Genomic DNA, 25,147 nt, shown 5'->3' with positions numbered 1-25,147 from the left:
TTAAAACTATTTTCTAATGTATTAATTGAACAATCAATCAATAATTTAAAAAATAATTATCATATGTATTGCTAATCAAAGTAACTGTTTGTTGTCAGCCTTACAGTTCGGCTATAATGTAATAATACGACCTTGACTGAGATGTTTGAGTATTAATCACTTGAAAAACAGAATATTTTAAAACATACTGATCAAACACAACTTACTTACTAGGTGGTGCTTTTAGTTTGAAAATAAATCCACCGGAAGCGGTCATCTTATTTTGCCGCTTTCCATAAATCGGCTGGGCGGAAGTCGTCGCTCAAACCAAAATTCAACTGTCGTTTGTACAGTTTCTGAAATTCGAGTGAATTGACGCCGCTGACTCGTTCAAGAAGACACAGTGGTTCCGCTAAAACCCGCCAAGAAGCTCAAAGATGGCGCAGGAAAACATTTTCCTCTTCGTTCCCAATTTAATCGGTGAGTTTTTAACGTCTTTGCCAACATGTAGCTAGCTTTAGCGTTAGCAACGTACAGTAGGTTCTGTCAAGACGGTGTCAGACCAAACTCCGTTCAAAAAGTGCCAAATTTAATCGACAAACAAATCAGAATTTAAGCCACATATCTATCTCTATCTGTGTTTTAAATATCTTTAATTACGAGGCTCACCAGTGGATGAAAGGGCTAAAAAATGAAGCTGAATTAACTTTATTTTTCTCCAGTTTTTGCTTGGTTTATAGTGAATTATTTGACACTTGAGTTGTGATGAGGTGCAGGAACATGTAGAAAGACTGAAATGATTCAAAGGAATAATTTTATTCATGTGATGAATATAAAAATAAACATTTTCAGGTTCAAGCTTCTTGGATGTGAAGATTTGATGTTTTTTTTGTCACATGTTGTAAAGTGAAAATCACCAAAATCAGCAATTTACAGATTTCACTTTGGGTTCTGGAACATGTGCCGAGCATTTTCCCTCTATATTAAACCAAAAGGCCAGTTCCTGTCCTTTCTGCAGTACAATTGGGCATGAAATGGTTATTTATGATTGAATGATCATTTTTTTAAACCATAACTGTCAAACTTTATCTGGTTCCAGCTTCACAAATGTGAGTATTTGATGCTTTTCTTTGTAGGATAGGATGATAGGAAACTGTATCTCTGGGTTTTGACATTTTTATGACGTCTCCTTGACTCTTTTCACTATTTTCTGGCTTTGTAGGAACAAACGATTAATTGACTGATTGAGAAAATGACGGACATTGTAAATAATCGATAGTTGCCATAGAAACACAATAAAAACAGAAATAACAGGAAATGACAGTTTGATTAAGGAGTCGTCTTCCTCTCTGTCTATGGTCACACTTCCTGTCTGGTTCTCCTCTGTCCTCTCCTCTGTCCTCTCCTCTGTCCTCTCCTCTGTCCTCTCCTCTGTCCTCTCCTCTGTCCTCTCCTCTGTCCTCTCCTATGTCCTCTCCTCTGTCCTCTCCTCTGTCCTCTCCTATGTCCTCTCCTCTGTCCTCTCCTTGTCCTCTCCTCTGTCCTGTCCTCTCCTCTGTCCTCTCCTCTGTCCTCTCCTCTGTCCTCTCCTTGTCCTCTCCTCTCCTCTGTCCTCTCCTCTGTCCTCTCCTCTGTCCTCTCCTCTGTCCTCTCCTCTGTCCTCTCCTTGTCCCTGCAGGTTACGCCCGTGTGGCGTTGGCCCTGATCTCCTTCTACCTGATGCCCTGCTGTCCGTGGCCGGCGGTCTTCTGCTACCTGCTCAGCGCTCTGCTCGACGCGTTTGACGGCCACGCTGCACGAGCGCTCAACCAGTGTATGTATCTGCAGGGCTCTAATCTCCACTCGGGATCAATCACCCAATCAATCAATCAATCAATCAATTAGACATCTTAAAAGCCAGACTAAAAAGGTTTTTTTTTTTTTAACCTGCTGACAACTTTATTTAACAAACAGCTTCCTGTTGCATAAAGACCTGAACAGCGTCTCCAGATCACATGACCCTGATTCTCTGATGTTTCCCATCAGCCACCAAGTTCGGAGCCATGATGGACATGTTGACAGACCGCTGTGCCACCATGTGTCTGCTGGTGAACCTGTCCCTGCTCTACCCCTCCTTCACCTTCCTGTTCCAGCTCAGCATGTGTCTGGACATCGCCAGCCACTGGCTGCACCTGCACAGGTGAGACATCAGCACCTTCACCTGTGCTGTCTCTTTCTCTACATGTGACCCTGCAGTTTTCCATGTGAGCGTCATGTCACGTTCATCTGAACTCAAGGATGAACTGATTAGATTTTGGTGGCTAAAGGTCAAAGGTCAAGGTCAGTGTGACCTCAGAAAACACTTTTTAGCCATTACTCAGGACCTCACAGCAATTACTTCACACAAAGGGTTCATATTTTATACGACTCTGGATAAACAGATGTAACCTGGAACTATTCTGAGTGGTGGAGGGATACGACCACGAGGAGGTGATTCTAGTTTCATCTTTCTTCATGTCGTCTTCCATATTCAGCGTCTCTTCTCCGCACAGATATAAATCCCTGTCAGGTCGGACTCACTGAGCTGCTGCTGCTTCCTCATCACTTTTCTTTCTTCTTCTCCCTCAGCTCCACGATAAAAGGATCAGCCAGTCACAAGACCATCGACCTCTCCGGCAACCCCGTCCTCCGGATCTACTACACCTCCAAGGTCAGGATCTCAGTCCGTCTCCGCTCACAGAGACAGGAAGCTGATGGTTTATGATCTACAACCTGTGTTGATGTCAAACTCACACTGACTCTGTTTTTGTCTCGTGCAGCCGGTGCTGTTTGTGATGTGCGCTGGGAACGAACTCTTCTTCTGTCTGCTCTACCTTCTTCATTACATCCCAGAGCCTGCTGGTAAGACCTTCCTCTTCCTCTTCCTCTTCCTGCTCAGCTGCGATTAACGCGTCAGAGTTTGGGTTAACAGCCACAGATACAGTCACAGGAACATGAGGTCTTCACCATGTTTTCCTGTTTTCCTATTAAGTGTCCAGTAAATAATCAAATCTTTATTTTCAGTTTTTATTCAGAGTGTTTCATATAGTGCTCGGGGTCTGTTCAGGTATAAAACAGAATAAAACACAGAAGAAGAAGAAAATATGGAGCTTTAAGTCTGAATGTAGAAACAACATGGATGCTGAACGATCGTCTGTATTTTATCTATTATCTATTAGTTACTGCTAATAAATAACTTTTAAACTACATTATATTACAAATTAAATGTTGGCAAAACATTTATATGTCATATGTGAATTTGCACCATGAACCAAAGATTTACTGTCGTCCGCCATGTTCACGTGAAGCTTTTACAGTCGGAAACTCATTTTTCCGATTATTCTGACTCCACATGAACGCGGCGTCAGACACTGAGGGAGCTGTGATCAATAAAACTCAGAAACAAAATAAGATATGGGACGTTTAAAACAGCAATAGTTGCAGTATTTATGTGCAGTATATGAACGGGTAATAACTGGATTAATAACCAGACTATAACGCAGCTGTAAGCAGTTCTAAGTGTTAGTTGACTCCTGCTGTATAAACAGATAAGTAATAAAACACAGCTGTAATAATATAAAACATGTAGCAGATACTGAACATTAATAAACACTTATGAACGACATCATACTCTGTTATAACCTGTGTAATAAGGTTAAATGATGAGGTTGAATGTGAGGTCTGTGCTTCCTGCTGCAGCCTGGCTCTACTGGCTGCAGGGACTCTGCGGGACCATCTGCCTGCTGAAGTCCGGCATCAGCCTCCTGCACCTCATCACCGCCTCCCAGAACATGGCCGCCATGGACGCCGCCGAGCGAGAGAAGAAGCAGTGAGGAGGTCGGAGAGTCCAGCGACAACAAATCCATCATCACAGGTTTTTATTTATTCAGATTCTCTAGAGGGGAACAGGAGGCTGCGTGGACTGAGGCGACTTTAATAAGACGTGGAAACGGTTCTTTCTTTTCTTTTTTTCTTTTTTTATGACCAAATATGAATCATAAGAAATTCCAACTCCAGGCAGGTGAGAGGCTGAAAGGTCAAAGACGAAACAACAGATTCCAGTTTTCTCTGCTCTGATCCGTTTTTACAAACAAACAGTGAAGATGTCGTGGTTTTACTTCCCCTCAGAATCTGTATTTCACAATATAAACTCATACTGTCTCATCCATATCATTAGATGGTGATATTTCTGGCCCCGGTTTGTTCCTCCCCTCCGCTGTGATCACACCTCAGTCACACGCATTTGTCTATATTAAATTTATTTTGCAGCTCTGATGCATCAATTGAAACACTAGTCATCGGATTAATCAATATGAGAATTAAATGCAGCCGTAGTTATTTAATGTTGGAGCTGAATGATGCAGCTTCTCAGATGGAAGGATTTCCTGCTTTTTGCTGTTTGATAGATTAGAAACAGATTATAGATTTCATATTGTAAATAATATAGATTTAATATTCTGTTTGATTGTTGGTGACATTCGACTTTGGAAACTCCTGCTGGGCATTATTCACTATTTCCTTTCGTTTTATTGACCAAAATATTGATTGATTGATCCGAAAAGTAACTAATGACTAAAATAATCCAATATTTGTCATTTCCAGTTTCATTTGCTTTAATGAAATGATTTAAATTTCTTATTTTTATTGGGGGGTTTTTTTCTATATGTTTTGATTGTCGTGTTTTTTTTCTTCTGAAAATTCCTTCAACACAGTGGAAACTAGTTGAACGACCTTTTTGCTTCATTTATCTTCTTCACTCTGTGACTTTAATGTGAAAATGACGCAGAGAAACAAACTGGAGCCAGAACAACTTCATGATCTTGAGTTTCTTTCCTCCGGAGCAGATCTTTGTTCTGTGGATCATTTTAATCCTGCGGCTCCTGAAACAATAAATATCAGTTTAATATTCGCTGTTTGTTTGTGAAACTCGCCGTCGAGCTCAGAGACGGTGACGAACACCTCACTGTGTCGGCGCCGCCTCATTTCCCTTCACATCATTCTCATTGTGTTTGACAGTTAAAGCTCCGTCACTCACAGTTTCCTTTCATAGTCTGACAGTCTGGTGTCTGAACACGACGCTTTAAAAAGACTAAATATCACATTTATTCAGAAATGTATCGATGCAAAAATATCACTGATAAATATTATAGTATATATATACAGTATATATATATATATATATACTGTATATACTGTATATAGTGTAGTTCATACTGGTAACCAGAACAACCAGTATGAAGAAGAAGATGAAATGCAGATTGACAGCTGACAGCTCTTCATGGCGTCATTAATGGTCTTTGATTAATGTTTTATTGATCAGTTATAAATCACTAATGCAAAACATTTGACCTGTAGAAAATTAACCAGAAACTATTTTTGAGCAGGAAAAATGCAAATAAAACAAATGTCACTGGTTTTCTTAATAAACTGAAGAGCAAAAAAAAAAAGACAAAGGAAGTGTGATGCAGGAGAAACAGCTGGAGCCAGTTGCACAAAAACACCTTAAGTTAAGATTTTCCTTAAAGTCTGAGTTAAGGTCTTAAAATGTTCCCTTAAGTATTTAAGGGTTTTCGCCTTATCTTAGTCTTAAACTCCTACTGTTTCCATGGCAACAGTAGAATCCTACTGCTGTAAAATCTCTTCCATTGCTGTAAATTTCTCAACTTTTTTCCTTAACTAAGGAAAACCTTTTAAGAGATTCTGTGCTGAAGTAACTCCCTCAGCTAAGGAGAAATTAAATCTTAAGTGGAAAAGTTAAGGTGTTTTGTGTAACCGGCCCCTGACACAAAGTTCTCTCTCATCACTGGATCTGTAAAATATTTTCTAAAACATCCGAGCGTCAGAAACAGCAGCTGTTTGAGGTGGAAATAAAAAACTTGCAGGTAAAAATCCACCTTTATTCCTCATTTCTTTAGTTTTTATTGTGAATTTTGAGATTGTGTCCCTGAAGTGTGCGACACAGACCAACAGCTGATGCCTCGCACACTTTCCTCTGGAGGTAAAAGCTCTTTGTTCCATTAACACAGAACTTCACAGGGAGCGAGTTCACGCTTTAATATCCTTCAGTGACCTCCGAGCCGCTTTTCTCACCGTTCAGTTGTTGTGATTCCTGCGAGTGTGTTGGGACGTTGTTCTTTATTTGTGGTAGAGGAGGTGTTTCTTATCGTACGTAGACAGTTAGAAAGTTATGCAGGTCATAAGTTAAACCTCGCGTGGAGAGCACCAAGTATTATCGTTTGTGGTTTTTTAACGTCACTAAAGAAACGTTTGTGCTGCTGACGGAGTGTGAAGCTTCGTTTCACTGCAGAACGTGTGTTAAAACTGTAGAGATTTAAATATCCGCCTCTTTGTTTATGATGAAATTTATTTCCTATAATGTATTATTCTAAAATATAAATGTACATGAGCAGCAAAGCCAAGGCTGGTGTTATATTTAAGATATTGATTGTAGTAATTACATATTTGACGGTTATTTTTGCTTGGAGTGCAGGTGGTTTGAATTCACTGTAAAAGCAGCTGCAAAATAAAGACGATGAAAACATGAAAACAGGCTTTTGTTTTGTTTTTTACTTCCTGTTTTATGTGCAGGGTTTCTACAGGTCGAGGAGTGTTTTACACTGATGAGCCTCTTTTCACTTTCTTTTCACCCCCATGTTTAACAGCTGGAAAGGGGGGGGGAGTCGCTGAGTACTCACAATTACTGTGTAATTATTTCTCAATTTTATAAGTTCATTACATAAACCATAACAGAGCTTTAACTGTTTGCTGCAGGGGTTTATTCACTTGTTTTACCTTCAAAATTCAACAGAATATGTAATTTATTCAGCAAGTGACCAAACTTTTATATTTAAGTCTGTTAAAAGTGAATTATTTGCATTAATTATGACACATTTCTCTCCCTGACATGAAAGTATATTAGCTGCTTTTAACAATAAAAACTACTGATATTGGCTTTTAAACTAGATGTTGTGCTATCACCCAGCAAATGTAACACATGTACATATATTGAATGTCCACATAGGAAATATATGTAGAAATATTTAAAAATTATATGAAACCTATTATAAATTTGAAATTATTTCATATAAATACAAATATGTATGTTTATGTATGTATGCTTATATTGTAGACATATATCTACATCTAAATATAGAATTTTTATATGTATGTTTTAATGAACTTTTACTGTGGGTATTTCATATATGTTATAAACCTATATCTTCATGTACCCAGAGGATGTATGTATGTGATAACAATATATCCCCTTATAGTTAACATATATGGCAACATCACTGTTGATATAGGACATATATATCATATTTTTTACATTATATATATATTCAGATTATTTATTACAGATTTATATTTATTTATTTATACTTAATAAACTATACGAACTGTGCAATTCTGACACTTCAGACAAGTGCAATTTTATACTCAGTCATATATAAGTATATATTTTTATATTTGATGATTATTTTTCATCTTTACCTTTGTAATCTACTTCTTATTATATAGGTGGGATTTAATAATATAAAACAGTTTGGTGTATATTAAAAACATGCCGAATTTTAGTGCCTCTCATTAAATGGTAAAAAATATTGTTGACCTGTTTATAACCCCCGTTAATTTCTTGGGACAAGCCGGCCTACCTGAAATGTCAGGTGTTTTGAACGGAGCTCTGTGTGGACGTCATGGTTGCTGGGGTTAGATCCAGCTGTTGCACTTGCGCGCATCGTTACCTTTAAGATGCTCGCGCGGATAAAGCTTGTTTTAGCTAAACCCGACACCATTTTAGCGAAGAGAGAGAGTTTGGCGCGTCCGGTCAACACGGTCCGGATGACCGCAGGAGTGTTTTCAGAGGCACCGGTGGATGTTTTCTCCTCAAAGCGAAGCGGGGGAATTAACGGCGGGGCTAAAATCTATAAATGTCGGATTTCATTATTTGTCGGCCTACCGAGCAGCGGCGGCGGCGGCGGCGGGGGCGAGAGGGACGCGACGAGAGGAGAGGAGGAGACGGGGTCCACTAGGAGAGGAGGGTGCTTACACAAAATACTTTCCCTTTAAAGCGGAGAGGGACAGAGGGGGTGAAGAAGAGATAAAAAAAGAAAAGGAAGAAAGACAGAGAGGGAGGGAGGGCGAGGGAAAGAGAGAGGGAGAGAGTTTTTGAAAAAAAGAGAAAGATGTCATCCTGTCGATTGAAACACCGAGGCGGAGCCATGGACCGCGGCCGACCAGGAGCTCTGTAGTTAGGGGACGAGCTGTACGCAACGCCGAGGCTTGGAACCCGACGCTGCGGCCTTTTCTCGGAGCGATCGCAAAATAAATGACTCCCGAACAGCTGCTGACTATGATTAGCACGTTTCGACTACTCGTCCATCTTCTGTTTAAAAATAATCTCTATTTTGCATGCAATTCACCAGATTTTATTACAGTAGACATAAGCAAATTATATTAAAAAAATGCACCATTAAAGCAAGCATGATACCAACCATTTTGTCGCATTTACAAAAGCATCTTGTCAGTGCCTGTTTATCGCCAACAGATATTTATTCAGAACTCATAGCAGCCTAATCACTAATAAGTGTTGAGTTGATTAAAGCTAAATATCGTCCGGTGTCATCGTATATCTCCATTAATTAACCCGGGCAGGTAGAGAGGAGCTGCCATACAGGCCTCGGGTTGGTGTTTTCAGAGCGGTAGTTGGAGCATTTCTTTCCGGGCTCCGTTGCCCTCCTCCCTCCCCTCTTTGCTCCCAGCCTGGTGAGCTTTTACTCCTTCAGGATGGACACCAGATGTGTATAAGAGACAGGGGTGAAGATGGCTCTTGGTTTGGTCCTCCACAGCAGGCCGGCGGAGGCTTGGATCCCGGGGTGGATGCCCAGACCTGGTCCCCATGTAATGTTTTGATTTGTCAGGTGGACTTTTTATTTTAATCATATGGAAAAGAACAAGGGCCACGTGTGAAATTTTTCTTTTTTAATTCTGACTTTAATCAAAGTCAGAGTTTCAAGTCATAATATGTAACTTTTGCACATTAAAATGTATTATAATGAGGAGACATATGTTTATACATTTTACAGTTAGTTGCAACAGTTAGTTCCAACCAAGTAATCTGATTGGACGAGAGACATTCCATGAGCGCTGATACAGAGTTATAACAGCACTGGGACTTTTCACTACATGTATCACTCCGCTTCTCAGGTGTTGTATTAACTGTTAATTAGCGCCACATTAACGGTCGTCGTTCTCTATCTTAGATTATAACAAACAAAGATGAATTTTATTTTTCAACATTTGAATTAAATGATGTCTGGTTGTCAGGAGAGGGGGAAGCCTGGATACTTCAGAAACACCTGAGGTAACGTGTAGACAAGGTAGCAAGCTAGTGTGAACTGCGCAGGTCAGGAACATGTCATAATCTGTTGTTGCTTATTTAACTAATATGGCGCTCGTAGAAATGTTGTATAAACGTAATATCACACGGCCTCGTACCTGTGACCGAATCACAGCCGTGCTGATATTCAGTACAACATCACGACCTCTCGTGTTATTTTGCTTAATTTGAGTTGCGTTTTTACATTATCAAAAATGTTTCCAGTAATTCGCAAACCTAGAGAAATATGTGATTTTAATATGGTAACGCTCCGTGTCATTTGGTCGCCTGTTGATGACATCATATCCTCTATGATCATGTTTCAGTGTGTTTGTCTGACAGATGCTCAACAGTGACTTTTATCTAGTTTTAGGTCACATACACTTTTCACACCTCGGTGGTTTTCAGCTCGTTATTTGAAGCAGATGATTTTATTCGTCGGACGTCTGGATCTGAAGTTATCAGAGAAACAAGCTGAGGAAATGTTAGACGGCTCAGACGTCCTGTCCTGTGTCACTGAAGAACGTCGGTGAATCTCTGACATTTAAAGTGAAACTGTTTTATTCAGTGTTTCTACTGGTTTAATCCCCTGGAGTGTTTGTTCTGGAGAGGAGGAAACCTCTGTGGATCATTCAGCTGCTGGTAAAAACCTGCTGAACGTCTGTTTTGTAAGTTATCAGAAAAACAATCAGAACAAAGGTCAGCATCAATCTCAGCTCCGACTCTTCCCTGAGTCTCCGTCCTCCGAACAGCGTCGCTCAGACTCTGACTTTAAATGTAAAACTGCTTTTATTCAGTGTTTTTAACAGTTAGAATCACCGGGTCTGTTTGATTTCCTGAACCACTGACACTGAAGGAATCCAAACCGGGAGGAGCTTATGGTAGCGGTGGTAAAGACAACAACTCCCATGATCCCACGCTATTTCATGATGTCACCTAACGTCGTCTTTTGTTATTGTTCTGATTGAGAGGCAGAAGCTACAGACGGAGTTTAAAGTCAGAATTATACAAAAAATAATGTTTTAAGTTTTAAAAGGCCCCTTCGTTATCACTGAATATTGAGGCCCTGTATCAAAATCCAGTTTGAATACCTTCATTATTTTATCTCATGTTTTTTATCTCTAAATATTTTTTTTCAAAAACAACCCCCCAATTATAACAAAATAAAGGTTTGGTTAGAATTTTACAAACTAAAAGAAAGTAACCAGAGTAGATAAACAGATAAACTGTGTGTTTGCTTGAGTGTAATGAAGATGTTGTTTAACCCCGTCAGACGGCGCCGACTCAGAACCAACCGGAGACGCCTCTTCAGTCGGAGCTGCTGCCTGAGCTGACGGGCTCGGCTCAGAGTCCTCCTGCCGACCACATCGTGACGCCGCCGTCCACCGTCGACACCGCCGCCCTGAGCGAGGAGCCGCTACCTGGTGAGAGGGGGGAGGGGTCTGAAACAGCACTGAGGTATAAACTCAGCTTTATTAAAGGATCAAAAAACACAGAATATTTATTCAGGCTCAAATAAATATTTTTTGAAGATTATTATTTGCTTTATTGGACAGTTGAAAGTAAAGAAACAGGAAACATGCGGAGAGAGAAGTATGACATGTAAAGGCCCCAACCAGGGCTGCAAGTCATGATTATTTTTCATTGTCAATTAATTGATTGATTGATTGATTGATTGTTTAGTCCATGAAACATAAAAACGTTTCACTTAGTCAAGATGTCAAAATGGTGACAATATTCTCAGTAACTGAAACCTGCAAATATTTGACATTTTTGCTTGAAAAATGACTGAAGTGATTTTTCCTCATCAAAAAAGTTGCCGATCTTTTTTCTGTTGATCAGCTAATCGATTAATTCCAGATTGAACCACAGAATTTGCGACTGTGTGGGACACATCTTAACCACCAGGACGCTCGCTGATAGAGATACTTTGGAGTTTTTGCTGATATTTGTTTTTTATGTGAAAATCTAAATCAATGGTTTATAATAATGAAGTCGCATTAAATGAACAAAAAACACATTTTACAATGAATGAAAACAAGTCAAATATAGAGGAAAAAAGACATTAACTCTACATATCTGCAAACACATACGACAATATTTATATATCTGTGATAATCCAGTATTGGCCGATAATATCAGACTGTGACATTGATCAGGTTCTGATTTCTAAGGTGAAAAATACATTTTAGTGGCTTCATGATTGTATCAGTGGAGACACAGTGTGTGTTTCTGAGAAAAATATTTTCTGTGACTTTGTCACCAATTCACTATTTCATCAGGTAAAATTCATTTAAACTTATTTGTTTTGGAAACAACATTAATCACTTGTCACATTTCTAGAGGTCGGAATGATTAAAAAAAAAAAAGTATAACAATTTTTACAATTTACAAAAAGAAGAGTTTTCTAACAGAGAAGGTTTAATAAAGCTGTTTGTGCCACTTTGAATCATTGATATTTTATTTTTTATGGAGGGAAACCGATGAAATATTAGTATTTGTATTTACTATTCATGAGTCATAACATGCCACATAAACAAAACATATATTCCTTAAAAAGAGTCATTCAATTTAATCAATTATTGGATCTGTTATCAATCAATATTTGGTTAATCATTATAAAATGATACAAAGAGAATGTTTTTCCAGATTGGCGGCGTTTTTAAACTCCTACCATAATCTATAATTTCTACAAAATCATAAATATTTAATCTAAAATAAAATGAAAAAATTAGATATAACAGAAAAACATTGAATTGTCCTGCTGATTTTTGAGGGTTAAATTAAATGATGTAATTAAAAATCATCAAATGGGAAAATGACCTGTGATCGTTTGTCACGTTTTGTCTTCCATACACAGGAACAGTTTTCTGTTCTATCAAAGTGTCTGACAGATCATTCATTTAAATCTGACTGATTCAATTTAAGAATTAAATTTAAAGGTAAAATGTTAAATGTTTGATATTGTGACCCGACAGTCAAACCGCTCACCAAGCCGACCCGGCCCGCCCACATCTGTGCCACCTGCAACAAGGAGTTCAAGAACAGCTACAACCTGCGGCGCCACCAGTCGGTGCACACGGGCATCAAGATGAAGGACCGCGCCGCCCGCGAGAAGGAGGACGGAGCGAAGGGCGCACGGCTGGAGAAGCAGACCGTCCCTCTCTCCCTCCTCCACCTCACCCTGCCCCCACAGCCCCCTCCTCCTCCTCCTCCTCCCCCTCCCACCGTCACCGCACCGGAGACCCTCCCCCAACCCGGTCAGCACGCCAACCAGGAGAGCCAGCCGGTCTCTGTGTCCATTGCCCCGGCAACCGTAACCATGGCTGCACCGCCGCAACCCATCCAAGCAGCTGTTGTTGTTGTTGGGTCCATGGAGCAGGTGGGTTCAGCAGGAAGAGAGCCAGGCTGAGTGAGATATGTATGCAGGGAGGTTAGTGCTGAGCCGGACCCTGAGTAAAGACTTCAGTTATTTATTTATTCATTCATTCATTCATTCATTCAGTTTTCTCTCCTGGTTTTGGTCATTCCTGTTCATTTTCTCCTGATGACACCTGCAGGTCAGGGTTTGCGCAGGTCTTGAAAAGTCTTAAAAATCATTTAACTCAACAACAACAAACAAAGCTGCAGAAACTCCAGCTGTTCTCCAGGTGTCGTCATGAACATAAACGTGCATGTAGGTAGTCGTCCATTTTGGTTTAAGTTTGGAACATAAACCTGGTTATTTATATCTGATTCTAACCTCCTCAGGTTTCTGATGGTGTCAGTTCGTCTTCATTATATATTTGATCTTTTCTACCTTTCAGCCTGCAGACGGTCTGTGTGTGAAAATAAGTGAATCCGTTTAGAGCTGCTGAGAAAATATGACCTGCAGAGGTGTAATTAAAAGCATGTGACATCTTTCTTGGTGTGAGGCTTCTTCATCTGATTCTGCTTCTTTTTCTTCTTCTACTTTTTCTTTTTTCTTTTCTTTCTCATGACATCATCTGTAACGCACACATGCACAGTCACATGTTTGTCCCTCAGGTTCAGTCAGCTGCCTCGCTCTCTGTGTGGCGCTGTGTTTGTGTTCAGAGAACTCACGTTACAAACATCTTATGTTAGAAAAATAAAACACTGTTGATTCTCTCTGCTCTTATTTTGAAGTTTTGAACAGAGGCCGTGGTCTTTTGTCAGACGTCGGCGTCATCACCTCTCTGCTTCTGCTCCACAGAATCCAAACCCCACCCCCACCCCCAACCCCAACACTAACCAGGTGAGGAAGAACCACGCCTGTGAGGCCTGCGGGAAGGCCTTCAGAGACGTGTACCACCTCAACCGCCACCGGCTGTCCCACTCCGACGAGAAGCCCTACTCCTGCCCCATCTGCCAGCAGCGCTTCAAGAGGAAAGACAGGATGAGCTATCACGTGCGCTCGCACCAGGGCGGCGTGGAGAAACCGTACATCTGTCCGCACTGCGCCAAGGCCTTCTCCAGGTACAAACCTCATGTCATGACGTCAGGTTTCCTCTGCTGCCTCATTCAACGACCGACTGATGAAACGATCCAGTTTCTGAACGCAGCCTGGTCTGGACATGAAATATCTGGAAGTGTTTGACTCCTGAACCTCTGTGTTTTCAGACCGGACCACCTCAACAGTCACGTTCGACAGGTGCACTCTACAGAGAGACCGTTCAAGTGCACGGTAACGTCTTCATCTGTCTGTTCAACCAATATGGGTTTGTGAATCATAAAGACATATAATGATGATGATAAAAATCTGATTTAAACTGAACCAATATAATCAATAACTCTCAACATCTTCCTGACTGTGTTATATTTAGATGAAGTTGCAGAGAAACAAATTGAAAACAAAAAAAATGAACGTAACTAATGTGCTGTCAGTTGGTTTGAAACACTTTTTTTCTTTTTAAAACTTTATTCTCTTCAACAATTCTTTTGTTTTTTTTCCTCGTGTTTTCCACAGACGTGCACGTCAGCGTTCGCCACACGCGACCGTCTCCGTGCTCATCTGATCCGTCACGAGGAGAAGGTGCCGTGTCACATCTGCGGGAAGCTGCTGTCCGCCGCTTACATCACCGACCACATGAGGGTCCACAACCAATCGCAGCACCACGCCTGTCACCTCTGCAACCGCAGTGAGTCGCAGCAACATCACGAGATCAGAGTTCAGATTCTAAACTTCTGAACCCTCAGGATTCTCTCTGGACGTCGGTGAGCCAATCAGAAGAGAGGAGGCTCTGAGCCTCTCTTCTGATTGGCTGACTGTTTTGTGACTGATCCAATAAAAATAAAGCAGATTTCAGGAGAAAAAAAACTCAGAGAAACCAAATCCTGCAAGGTTTGGATGGTGGGTCCAGGTGGGCGGGGCTTGGTAACTGCTTTGTTGTGACATCACAAAGTTCCAGAAGTCCTGACGGCTGGTTTTAAGGCTCAGTTTCTGAATACAGGCTGTGTGCATTTCTCTGTGGACTGAGGCTTTGATACTTTCACAGTATTAATATAGAAGCTAGAGCTGATCTATAATCACACTACACATGGACACAGACCTTTACACTGGAGGAGCTTTAACACTTTACAGCTGACAGCCAACAGGATGCTTTTATTGTGAAAAAGTGTTATAAGCAGTGCTGTAATTCAGTAAAAACATGTCTACATTAGTATGTGGATCAGTTTAATGCTGCAGACATTAATAGATGAAGAGCTGTGGATGAGACTCAGCTGTAGTTTGTCCTTTCTTTGCTCTGCAGATGAAAAACAATATTTCTGCACTAAAACAGACAAAACACATAAAAACTAAATATATTGAGGAGGATCTGTACTTGTGTGTTACAGGCTTCACCACCCTCACCTATCTGCGTGTCCACGCTCAGAAGCACCACGGCCAGGAGTGGAAGGAGAGCGGTGGTGCGCGGGGGGGTTTCGGTGGAACGGGGGCCGGCGGGGTGCTGCTCTGCCAGCTGTGTGGGGTGCAGTGCAAGACGGCCACGCAGCTCCAGGGTCACATGGGCACCCACGCCAACCAGGGCGACCCCAGCCCCGACCTGACCAGCACGGCCCCCCTGGGCACCACCAGCGTGGCCGTCACTGTGTCCAGCGCGAGCACAGTGGGACTGCTGGTTACTGACTGCTCCAGTATCGCCCCCCAGCCTCACAGCTAGCACTGCTGGGAGGGCGAGGGGGGAACTGGGGGTGGGATGGGGGGGAATGGAGGCGGGGCAGTTGGGTAAACGGGGGCAAAGGTAAACGAGGACTCATGGAGGAGAGGATGGGAAGGACAGCAGCCAAACCAGGTGAGAGAACGTTCATCTGTTTAAACATGGTCCTCTTCATTTTACTTTAAGATCTGACATCACTTCCTCTCTCCATACTGACCCTGAAGTGACCCCTCCCCTATGACACTACACTGTATGTGAGCTGTAAATAAAGCTTGACGTCGCCACCGTGACGTCACCCACAGGTTTCTGAAGCTCAGAGTGAGCTGCACCACCGTTGCCATCTTGGCAGTGTCTGACTCCGCCCCCTAACTCCCAGCTAATCCAAAAAAGAGAAGGGGTGCTTTAAGAATGTATTTTACACAGAACGAGGACTGATTTTAATCTGAACATCTAAACTGTTTGCATGATGGCTTTTATTTTGAAATTTACATGAACTGCCTTTTGTTTTCTCGCTGCAGATTATTCCTTAACAGACGACCACAGGTGGACACAGAGCGGGAGAACGTCTCTGCTCCTCGATGCTGCTCACGGTTTAGAAAAGACGACGAGCTCGACTCCGTCAGCGGCGTCGAACAGCTGACCGGAGGGACGCACACTTTACTGTACATGTCACTTCCTGAGGAGTCGAAGCCAGGGAGCAGAGAGCGGATCAGAAACCTTCTTTTCATTCATTACGGAGGATAATTAATGTGTATTTTTATTCCTATGGCTTAACATTTAGCTGTTTCTATTTGCCATCATTTCATTGTTTTTCATTTTTAACTGACCTGCACAGCCTGTCACGGTTTTGTAAAGCTGTTGCCGTTTTTACATCTTTTATATTCCATGATTATCAGTGTTTGTTTATGATGAGGAAATTGACCTGAAGACCTCAATTAACATGACGTATCTCAGTTTCTCCCCTAATTTATTAAAGAGCAGTCTCCAGTTTGCCTTTGTCGGAGCCTTCAGAGCAGGACATGGGAACAAGTGTTTCAGCCGGGCCACCATGTACATACACTTTTCTAGAGCTGATGAAGGCAAACTCATAGTTGTTTGTGTATATTCTCCATGAACATTGAATGTGCATTAACTTCTCTGCTTCGTTATAATCTTTGTTCTTACTCTGGATGCTGATTTGTTCATTCTTGAAAAAGGTAAATTGCCATGTAATTTGTAGCTTACCTTGGTGACACATTTTTCTGTGGCTGTGCATATTGATTGTACTTGATGCATAGTGCATAGCGCCTTGTTACTACTGTATTAAAAGGCAGTAAAATGCATGTGTGGATTCAAGATGAAATGAACTTCATGGGTGTCTGAGTGGTTCTGCACTTTATCCACATCAGTGGTGGGAGGTGACTCATAATTTTGATATACTTTACTTAAATATTTCCATTTTAAACGACTTTATACTTTGACTTTACGACATTTCAGAGGGAAATCTTGTAGTTTTTGATCCACTACATTTACAGAATCTGACAGCTTCAGTTACTAGTTACTTTTCAGATTAAAAGTTGACATAGAAAGCCTGAGTTGTCTGAACAGAGATCCTCCTCTGCTGCTCCTGAGGTTTCTGCCACAGTGTTTTATTTTCCTACAGATTGTAAAAGTCCTTGAGGCAAATTTGTGCTCTGTGATATTAATTATATAAAATAAAATGACATATTGTTAAGGATTAAAGCAACAATTAGTGACATATATAAACAACTGTCTACAACATAAATAGAAATGTTATAATAATGATAATCTGATGATATATTACATGAAACTCTAGCATTACAATGACCTTTCACACAAGAGCAACTGCCCAGGGGCCCATTGGTTGCTGACCACAACGCCAACCAGCACCCTGGAGATGAAATGATTGGTTGATTCATTTAATAGATGATTAAATGGTAACAATATTAATAATTGATTAATTGTTTTTATAATTTTAAAGCAAAAATTCAATTTCCAGGTTCTCAAATGTGAATATTTGCCAGTTTTCTTCTTTGTGTTTGTGACTTGATCATATAAAACAAGACGTGAATATGTTAATATGTTATTTTTCATTGAACAATAATTATGTATTGATCATGAAGAGCTTCTTAAATGTGAATATTTGCTTGTTTTCTGAAAGTAAACTGAACATATTTGTATTTTTAACAACTGCTCAAACTAAACAAGCTGGTTGAATCTTTGAATATGTTTTTAAAAAATGAGCCATCTTTAATTCATTTCTGATATTTTATACACTGAACAATCAATTGATTGTTGTTATTATTTCAATACTTTGTTTATTGGCTTTTGTTTGACAGAATAAACAGAACATTCATTAAAACTCTCCCTCCCCAAATAACACAACAATTTTGTAAAAATGATAAATAAAACTTAATAAACATAACTTTAAAAAAATTGAGTCATACACTTAGGTTGAAGCGATTATAAACAAGAATCAAAATAACTTCAGTAATATTGATTATTAAAGAAACTAATTGTCAGATGTATTGATAATGAAAACAACTGTTGGCTGCAGCCTTACAGGTTTTATATGACTGAATAATATGAATCTGCTGGAGGTTTTTTGAGTGTGACACAGTTTAATAAAACAGGATTTTACTACAGAACAGGATTAGGGCCACGTTAAAAAAAATGTTGATTCTTGATTTTAATCTTAAAATTCTGAGATTAAAGTCAGAATTTAAAAAAAGTGTCCCTAACAAATGAGCCACATAAAGTAAAGTGGTGCCCCCCCCCCCCTCTACCACTCAGGGGCCCCATGATGGAGGGTGGAGGAGCCCTTATCCCTGATAATGTGAAAATTTGTAATAAATAATCAAATCGTGTAGACTTGGATGATATGGACTAAACCTGGAGGTCTGGGTTGATAATCCTGCCTTGCTGATCAGTTTCTGGGTAAATGGAGCTGACATGTACTGAGGGGGTCAACAGGGCCCCCCAGGAGGTTAATCCGGCCCTGTTTGTTGTTAATACTTTTACTTTGTGAATGCAGGTTTTTGGTTTTAACTGTTTGTTTTTTTTTGTTTTTTTTTTTACACTGTGTTGTTGCTGCTTTTATGTAGGTGAAATATCTGAGCGCTTCTTCCTGCAGCTCGGGTCCGTGTGTCCTGTGGAGGTGGTCGGTCCGCGGCACCGCAGCTACCGACCCGTTAGCTTTGTTTACAGCGGAGCGGAGAGCGTCGACCCTCCCCCACCCGGCTTCACCAGCTCCTCCTCCTCCTCCACGGGCTAGCCCGCTAGCTGTAGCTTACCGGTCTAAAAAAGCGACCAGAAAAGCCAGCAGGTCTACATTAACAGCGAATTTAAAGGGGCCTGTTGGATGAGACTGCATTAAAACTAAAAAAACCACCACAGACTGCCTTTATGGGACGCTTCTGCGGCGGGGGGGTACAACGCCATGGCCAGCTAGCTGCTAGCTGACGATCCGGCTGCTAGCTCCAGGAGCCGGGGCAGGAGCTCCGGCGACGGGCGTCTAAACTCGGCTTTTTTAAAGTCTGTTTTCGTGCCGTGGCGTCGTTGGCTTAACCGTGCTCGGTTTGTACGTCGGCTGTACAAATTTATCAGGGGAATCTTTCTTTCTAAAATATGTAGGTCACTGTAAACGACCGATCGTGGTTATGTGGGTCACAGACACCAGTGCGTTAACCTGTTAGCTGGAACAGCTGGTTAGCAAAGGAGCTAGCTTTAATAACGAGGATTTTAATGAACAATCTTATGAGGAAACACAATAACGTTAATGTATTTGCTTGTGTTAGCGAGGGATTATCTGCAGTGTGAGTGGCTGAGTCTATTATCGGGTTTAACGTCCATTTTTTTCCCATATTTTTGGAGTCGTCGCTAAACGGTCGCTAGCTAGCTGGACCCTGTTAACCGAGCAGCTCCACTAACCAGGTGAGTGCTACACACAAAGGTAAAACTCATCTCGCTGGTTAAAGTGTTTGAATCAGTAGTTTGTTCCGTAGCCTGGATGTGTATGTCACCAAGCTTCAAGCTTTCGGCGTGTTTCAGACTTTTAACGTGTGTTGTAGTGACCGAGGCTCGGTGCGGCAGCAGCGGGAACACTCGGTCCCTCCGCTCCGTCTTGGCACCGAGCTCGGTTGTTTACATCTACGGTGTTAACTCGGTCTTCCCTGTATGTTCACACACAGGACAATAATGGGTCATGCTGAGTGAGTGGCCGTGTTTCCTTTGCGCCTAAGCCGGGCAGCAGCAGCAGCTTGGTGCCGCTCAGACAAAGTGGACTGTTCCGGGGTTCGGTGGTAGGAGGATGGCATTTCACGGCGCAGGCCGGCAGACCGTCTGTGGAGACTTGTTTCCGGGCTCCGAGCTGGGCCACAAGTATTTCTGTGTCAACTCCTCCTGCGGAGCACCCTCCACGGGCCTCAGCGCCACACCGTGCCTGACCGGACCCACTGCCCCGGCCGGGACTCCTCGTCACCCGACAGCTCTCGGAGGAAGCGCCGGCGGCGGAGCAGCGGTGCCTCAGCCCTACAGCAACCCGGCCAGCGAGGTGCCCAGCCCTGCGGAGATGGAGCCGGACCGCCCCATCGGTTATGGCGCATTTGGTGTTGTGTGGTAAGGAAATAGCAGTGAGGGCTCTGCCAGTGTCCTGCATGTTGTAACTATTAATAATTCACCCAGTATCAGAGGCACAGCACGGTGTTTTTGAGCCATGGCTCTCCTCTCATTTGTGTTGGGTGTTTAAACTTGAATCTGGAGACAGATCATCCATCACAGTGGACACCATGTCTGATTGTTTAGTTTTATTATTTTATCAAAATGGCACTATTGTTTCCCAGTAAAATAAAATACATCTCTGTCTAATCAATCTGCACCTTAAACCAAGAGTTAAACTAAAAATGACAATAACAGACTCAAGGATTGTGTGCAGTTAAATTAGATTTTTCACGAGACAAGATGGCATCATCATCATCATCATCATCATCATCAGGGTTTAGGGTTCATCAGGTCCAGGTGAAGACAGATTGTTGTCACGTGTTTTAGGTTTTGCAGCTTTAATTTTACCATGAAAATGAAAATATAACATAAGTTTGACATGAGTGAAACAGAACACGAGGTTTGTTGTGATCACAACTTCACTTCAACTCCCTTTCAAAAAATGAAATGAATTGGATTTGTTTTGTAATAAATTGGCTGAAACGTGGAAAATTTTAATTTCTACATTTACAAAAAACGATTATTTTCATTAAAATGGCACAAAAATTGTGAAAACGTCCCAGAGCTCAGGGTGATAACTTGAAAATGTCTTACCTTGTCTGATCAATAATCCAAACTACAGATATATTCAGATTACATCATCATATCAAAGTGAGGCATCAAATTCTCACGTGAGACGCTGGAACAAGCAGATGTTTCACATTCTTGTTTAAAATTAATGATTCATCAAAATGAAAAGTGTTGCAGTAAGTAACAAAGTAAAAGTAAAACTTTGATATTATAGTTTTGAAAAATTAAATAAAATTGATGATTTGTAATAAATGGCCTAAAACACGTGGAAACAGCTACAAAAAATTCAGTTTCAATTCCTACATTTCAGGACTGTAACTAAGGTTTGTTTTTATTCTCTGCACATTGTTTTTTCAATTGATTTAAAATGTCAGTAAACGTCCGTCACAAGTTCCAAGAGCTCAAGGTGACATCTTAAAAATGTCTTGTTTTGTCTGACCAATAATCCAACACCAAGATATATTCACTATATTACATCATCATGTCGTCACGTGAACCAGCAGGTGTTTGACCTTCCTGTTTAAAAGTGTTGCAGGGTGAATTTGCGTGTGCTCTGCTGCAGTTTATCTTCCAGCGTGTCATCAGAGCTCGTCGCATGTTTTCATAATTAAAACGACCCAGTCTGTTAAAACTATGTCACCAAACTGGCCTGAGCTCTGGCGGGAGAATACCTTTCTGAACAGGAATGTGTGTGATTGTGAACGTCCCGCAGGTCGGTGACGGATCCCCGCGACGGTCGGAAGGTGGCTTTGAAGAAGATGCCTAATGTCTTCCAGAACCTGGTCTCCTGCAAGAGGGTCTTCAGGGAGCTGAGGATGCTGTGCTTCTTCAAACACGACAATGTAAATGACGGGGGTTTGTTTGTTGTAGATGTGGAGAGACAGAATCAGACGTTTTTATGAGGTGATGAAAACGAGACTAAATGTTTTTGTCTGTTTGTGTCTTTCTGTCTGAACAACAGGTTTTGTCGGCTCTGGATATTTTGCAGCCTCCGCAGATCGACTGCTTTGAGGAAATGTATCCTTGTTCATGTGAAAACACAGTCACAACCTTCATTTGTTTGATATCATCTCCACGTACAGCAGCGCGTTCATCAGACCTCCTCACTCATCACGTACATTTACGTCCTCGTGCCTTCTGTCCCACTTTCTCTTCTTTAATTGTCCCTGATGTCCTCCTTTTTAATCACTTAATTTAGCTTCTCGTCTCTAAATCCAGCTCATCGCTGCAGACGTGAGCTCGGCCACTGGTGAATATTTAATGTGGAGAGTCGATGTGATTCTTTCTTTTTCATTTCCCCGGCGCCGGCGTCAGTCAGAGCGGCAGCCATATTGTTTTCAGGTCGTCCGTCCGTCTCATTCTCGTGGAAACGATATCTCAGTAACGCTTTGATGGAACTTCTTCAAATTTGGCAGAAACATTCAATAGGACTCAAACTGATTAAACTGATTTAGGTGTTGGAGGTCAAAGGTCAAGGTCGCATTGACCTCACAAATGACATGTTTTGCCATGTGAACGTTATGTCTCTGTAATGCCTTGAGGGAATTTCTTTAAATCTGGTAAAAACGTTCATCTAGACTCCAGGACAAACTGATTAGAATTTGGTGGCTAAAGTTCAAAGGTCAAGGTCAGTGTCGCTTCACAAAACACCTGTTAGCAATAACTCGCTGTAATTATTTCACACAAATAGTTCGTATTTTATCAGGGATGTTACAATCACGTTTTTTTGCCGCCAATACTTTTCATCTATGAGTGAGATCGTACGATACCGATCATGTTTGTCGTACGTTATATCGGTCCCACACGGCCGACATGTTTTGTTTTGGCGTCCTGTCGACAGCACGCGGTGCTTCTCTCAGCCTCAGACACTGGAGGATTAACCACAGGTGATCGGTCTGAAGGTGATCAGTGACTAGGAGCGTTAATGCCGATCCACTGATCACATGTTTTTAATGAGAAAAGGCCGATAACGATCGGTGGCTGATCCTTATGTATCATATGACTCTGGATAAACAGGAATTTAATCTGAAACTAGTCTGAGTGGCGGAGGGATACGACCACGAAGGGTAGTTTTTATGTTTTATTGACACTTGTTGTTAAGCAACGGTGTCCTTGTACTAAAAATGAGACCTGTGCTTGGAGATGCATCGTGTTCATGTAGGCGGAGGTCAGTCCGTGTGTGTGAGAGCTTTTTTCCTTGACAGCAAACCGCCCTGCAGCTACGTGATAACAGAACTGATGCAGAGCGACCTCCACAAAGTGATCGTGTCTCCGCAGCCTCTCACCACCGACCACATCAAGGTCTTCCTCTATCAGATCCTCCGAGGTGAGCGGCTCGCACAGAGGAGTGATGGTTGATATGGCGAGCGTGAGGAGGAAAGATGTGACTCCATCTTCTGTTCTGATCAGCAACATGTGATTTTACTCTCAAAGATTCTGTGTTGATGTTTTATTCAGTGTAGAAATTTAAAATCATCTATTCAAACAGCAGAGTGTGTCTTCTGTGAATTTAATTCCTACTTTCAGCATCAGTTTCCTCGTGTATATGGTCATAATCTAAGTCTGCTGAGACCAGCTGCCTCAGACCAGCTGCTGGGAGCCACGTCCGGTTTCCTGAGGACCCCTCATGTTAAGAATTTAGTCTCAAATCTGTCTCACACATCAGTTTTAATATTTTCCCTTCTCTAAAGGTCTTTTTTTAATTTCAAAACCGTTGTTTAATTTTCTGTCAAAGCTGTAAAAACAAGAGCAGAAAAAGTTACTTTTCCTTTAACATTGACTCCACCTGCAGAGAAAACGTCCAGCAGGTGGTTTGTAGTTTGAGGTTCTGATCCAGTACGTGTGATTGTTGTTGTGTCGTTCAGGTTTGAAGTACCTGCACTCGGCCGGGATCCTGCACAGAGACATCAAACCTGGAAACCTGCTGGTCAACAGTAACTGCCTGCTCAAGGTAAAACTGCTCCTGTGCTTTAAAAACATTTTTACTTCAAACTTTGTATCGTGAAACGAACTCAACCACTCAGACGACTCAACAAATGCATCAACGGGCGTTTTCAGAGTTTTAATGTCAGACTGTTGATTCGGTCTCTGTTTTTACTCACAATAGAAATCAGGTGAATAATCCTGAACAAGTAGATTTTAATGTGTCTGACCTGCAGTAAATGACTGAATTATTCCGTCAGTTTGAAGTGACAATCTCATCGTCACGTTGTCTCTGGTCAGATTTGTGATTTCGGGTTGGCCCGTGTGGAGGAGCCCGACCCGTCACGTCACATGACCCAGGAGGTGGTGACTCAGTACTACAGAGCGCCCGAGGTGCTGATGGGCTGCCGGCACTACGGCTCGGCCATCGACGTCTGGTCAGTGGGCTGCATCTTCGCGGAGCTGCTGGGACGACGGATCCTCTTCCAGGCCCAGAGCCCGATTCAGCAGGTGAGACGAGGCGGCGCTTCACCTGACCGTGACTCCCACAATCCACCTGTCCAGTCATCTGTTATCTGTACCTGCTGGTTCCTTAGACGGGAATCATTTCCTCTTTAGGTTCATTATTTCAGCACGTCCAAAAAAAAACGTCAGCTCTGAAGGGAAAATGGCTTCTGTTATTATGAAGCAGCAAAATTTAACAACATTGCACCATAGTGAGATAAAAATATAGAAATGTGTAAAGCTCCAACTAAAGGTTGACGTCACTAATGTTAAAAAGAAGTGATAAAATTACCCAGAGACCAAGTGATGTCTTCTTTAATCGAACCTCCAATCCAGGTTTAATTTATCTTGATTTAAAACAGAAAACCAGACAATGTTTGATGTTTTTCTTTAACTTATTGAAACAGTAAAAGTCAGTTTGATTTCCATGAATTTATCGTTTCTGCTTTCTTCCGTTAGTTTGAGACACAAAAACAGCTTCATTTTCTTTGTAATATTTTTTACTTTTCATCAGGTTACCACTGAGCTCCCTTCAGAATAAAAGCCTTATTTGGGCTTCATAAACCTGGTTCAGCTTTTATTATGAAGGGAGCTCAGTGGTGTCCATCAGTCAGGTTTATCAGGCTGTTTTTTACTAAATAATAATCCAGAATACTTCCACCTGACGTGGTTTCTCTTCTCTCTCCTCCAGCTGGATCTGATCACAGACCTGCTGGGAACTCCCCCTCTGTCGGCCCTGGCGTCGGCCTGTGAAGGAGCCAGAGCCCACATCCTGAGGGGGCCGCACAAACCGGTACGTGACTGCGTGGTCTGCTCTGAATCCTCCACCAACATCAACACTCTAGTTTCTGTTCTCACACATTCTCCCACAGAAGAAACAACATGTTAACCTGTGTTATCT

The 25,147-nt window shown here is 41.7% G+C and overlaps 3 protein-coding genes across 4 annotated transcripts in view; all 3 read left to right on the top strand.

Annotated features, from left to right (window-relative positions):
- The first annotated feature begins 285 nt into the window (after positions 1-285).
- Positions 286-6,544, top strand: cdipt (CDP-diacylglycerol--inositol 3-phosphatidyltransferase (phosphatidylinositol synthase)). Its single transcript, XM_023403590.2, has 6 exons — positions 286-459; positions 1,658-1,792; positions 2,005-2,158; positions 2,587-2,668; positions 2,778-2,859; positions 3,697-6,544. Exons 1-6 carry the CDS (start codon positions 417-419, stop codon positions 3,828-3,830), a joined length of 630 nt encoding a protein of 209 aa, XP_023259358.1. The 5' UTR covers positions 286-416; the 3' UTR covers positions 3,831-6,544.
- Positions 6,545-8,832: 2,288 nt separating this feature from the next.
- Positions 8,833-16,853, top strand: LOC111653119 (zinc finger and BTB domain-containing protein 41-like). Of its 2 annotated transcripts, none has more exons than XM_087173278.1 (7): positions 8,833-10,797; positions 12,352-12,755; positions 13,587-13,849; positions 13,994-14,091; positions 14,340-14,511; positions 15,209-15,666; positions 16,050-16,853. In XM_087173278.1, exons 2-6 carry the CDS (start codon positions 12,465-12,467, stop codon positions 15,498-15,500), a joined length of 1,116 nt encoding a protein of 371 aa, XP_087029404.1. In that variant the 5' UTR covers positions 8,833-10,797; positions 12,352-12,464; the 3' UTR covers positions 15,501-15,666; positions 16,050-16,853. The 2 variants fall into 2 exon arrangements, with proteins under 2 accessions (XP_087029404.1, XP_023259356.2); XM_023403588.2 differs by having other exon boundaries at positions 8,834-10,797; positions 13,994-14,057.
- A 1,751-nt stretch (positions 16,854-18,604) lies between these two features.
- Positions 18,605-25,147, top strand: part of nlk1 (nemo-like kinase, type 1) — a 9,897-nt gene continuing 3,354 nt past the window's right edge. The window contains exons 1-8 of the mRNA XM_023403591.2: positions 18,605-19,464; positions 19,722-20,148; positions 21,533-21,662; positions 21,782-21,837; positions 23,040-23,146; positions 23,685-23,770; positions 24,043-24,252; positions 24,938-25,039. Of these exons, the coding sequence (XP_023259359.1) occupies positions 19,841-20,148; positions 21,533-21,662; positions 21,782-21,837; positions 23,040-23,146; positions 23,685-23,770; positions 24,043-24,252; positions 24,938-25,039 (999 nt within the window). The 5' untranslated portion in view covers positions 18,605-19,464; positions 19,722-19,840. The remainder of the gene's footprint in view (positions 19,465-19,721; positions 20,149-21,532; positions 21,663-21,781; positions 21,838-23,039; positions 23,147-23,684; positions 23,771-24,042; positions 24,253-24,937; positions 25,040-25,147) is intronic.

Source organism: Seriola lalandi, unplaced genomic scaffold, assembly GCF_002814215.2.
Source record: "Seriola lalandi dorsalis isolate HSWRI2012SDOR001 ecotype SW California unplaced genomic scaffold, Sedor1 jcf7180002054148, whole genome shotgun sequence".
Classification (NCBI taxonomy): Eukaryota; Metazoa; Chordata; class Actinopteri; order Carangiformes; family Carangidae; genus Seriola; species Seriola lalandi.
Note: the sequence above shows the minus strand (reverse complement) of the source record. Positions and strands in the feature narration are given on the sequence as shown.

Excerpts from the sequence above, each read along its gene's own strand:
- cdipt (XM_023403590.2), top strand. The coding sequence starts at position 417 with ATGGCGCAGGAAAACATTTTCCTCTTCGTTCCCAATTTAATCG. Across the intron at positions 1,793-2,004 it reads TGCACGAGCGCTCAACCAGT|CCACCAAGTTCGGAGCCATG; the intron begins GTATGTATCTGC and ends GTTTCCCATCAG. Across the intron at positions 2,669-2,777 it reads GGATCTACTACACCTCCAAG|CCGGTGCTGTTTGTGATGTG; the intron begins GTCAGGATCTCA and ends TGTCTCGTGCAG.
- LOC111653119 (XM_087173278.1), top strand. The coding sequence starts at position 12,465 with ATGAAGGACCGCGCCGCCCGCGAGAAGGAGGACGGAGCGAAGGGCGCA. Across the intron at positions 12,756-13,586 it reads TTGTTGGGTCCATGGAGCAG|AATCCAAACCCCACCCCCAC; the intron begins GTGGGTTCAGCA and ends TCTGCTCCACAG. Across the intron at positions 13,850-13,993 it reads TGCGCCAAGGCCTTCTCCAG|ACCGGACCACCTCAACAGTC; the intron begins GTACAAACCTCA and ends CTGTGTTTTCAG.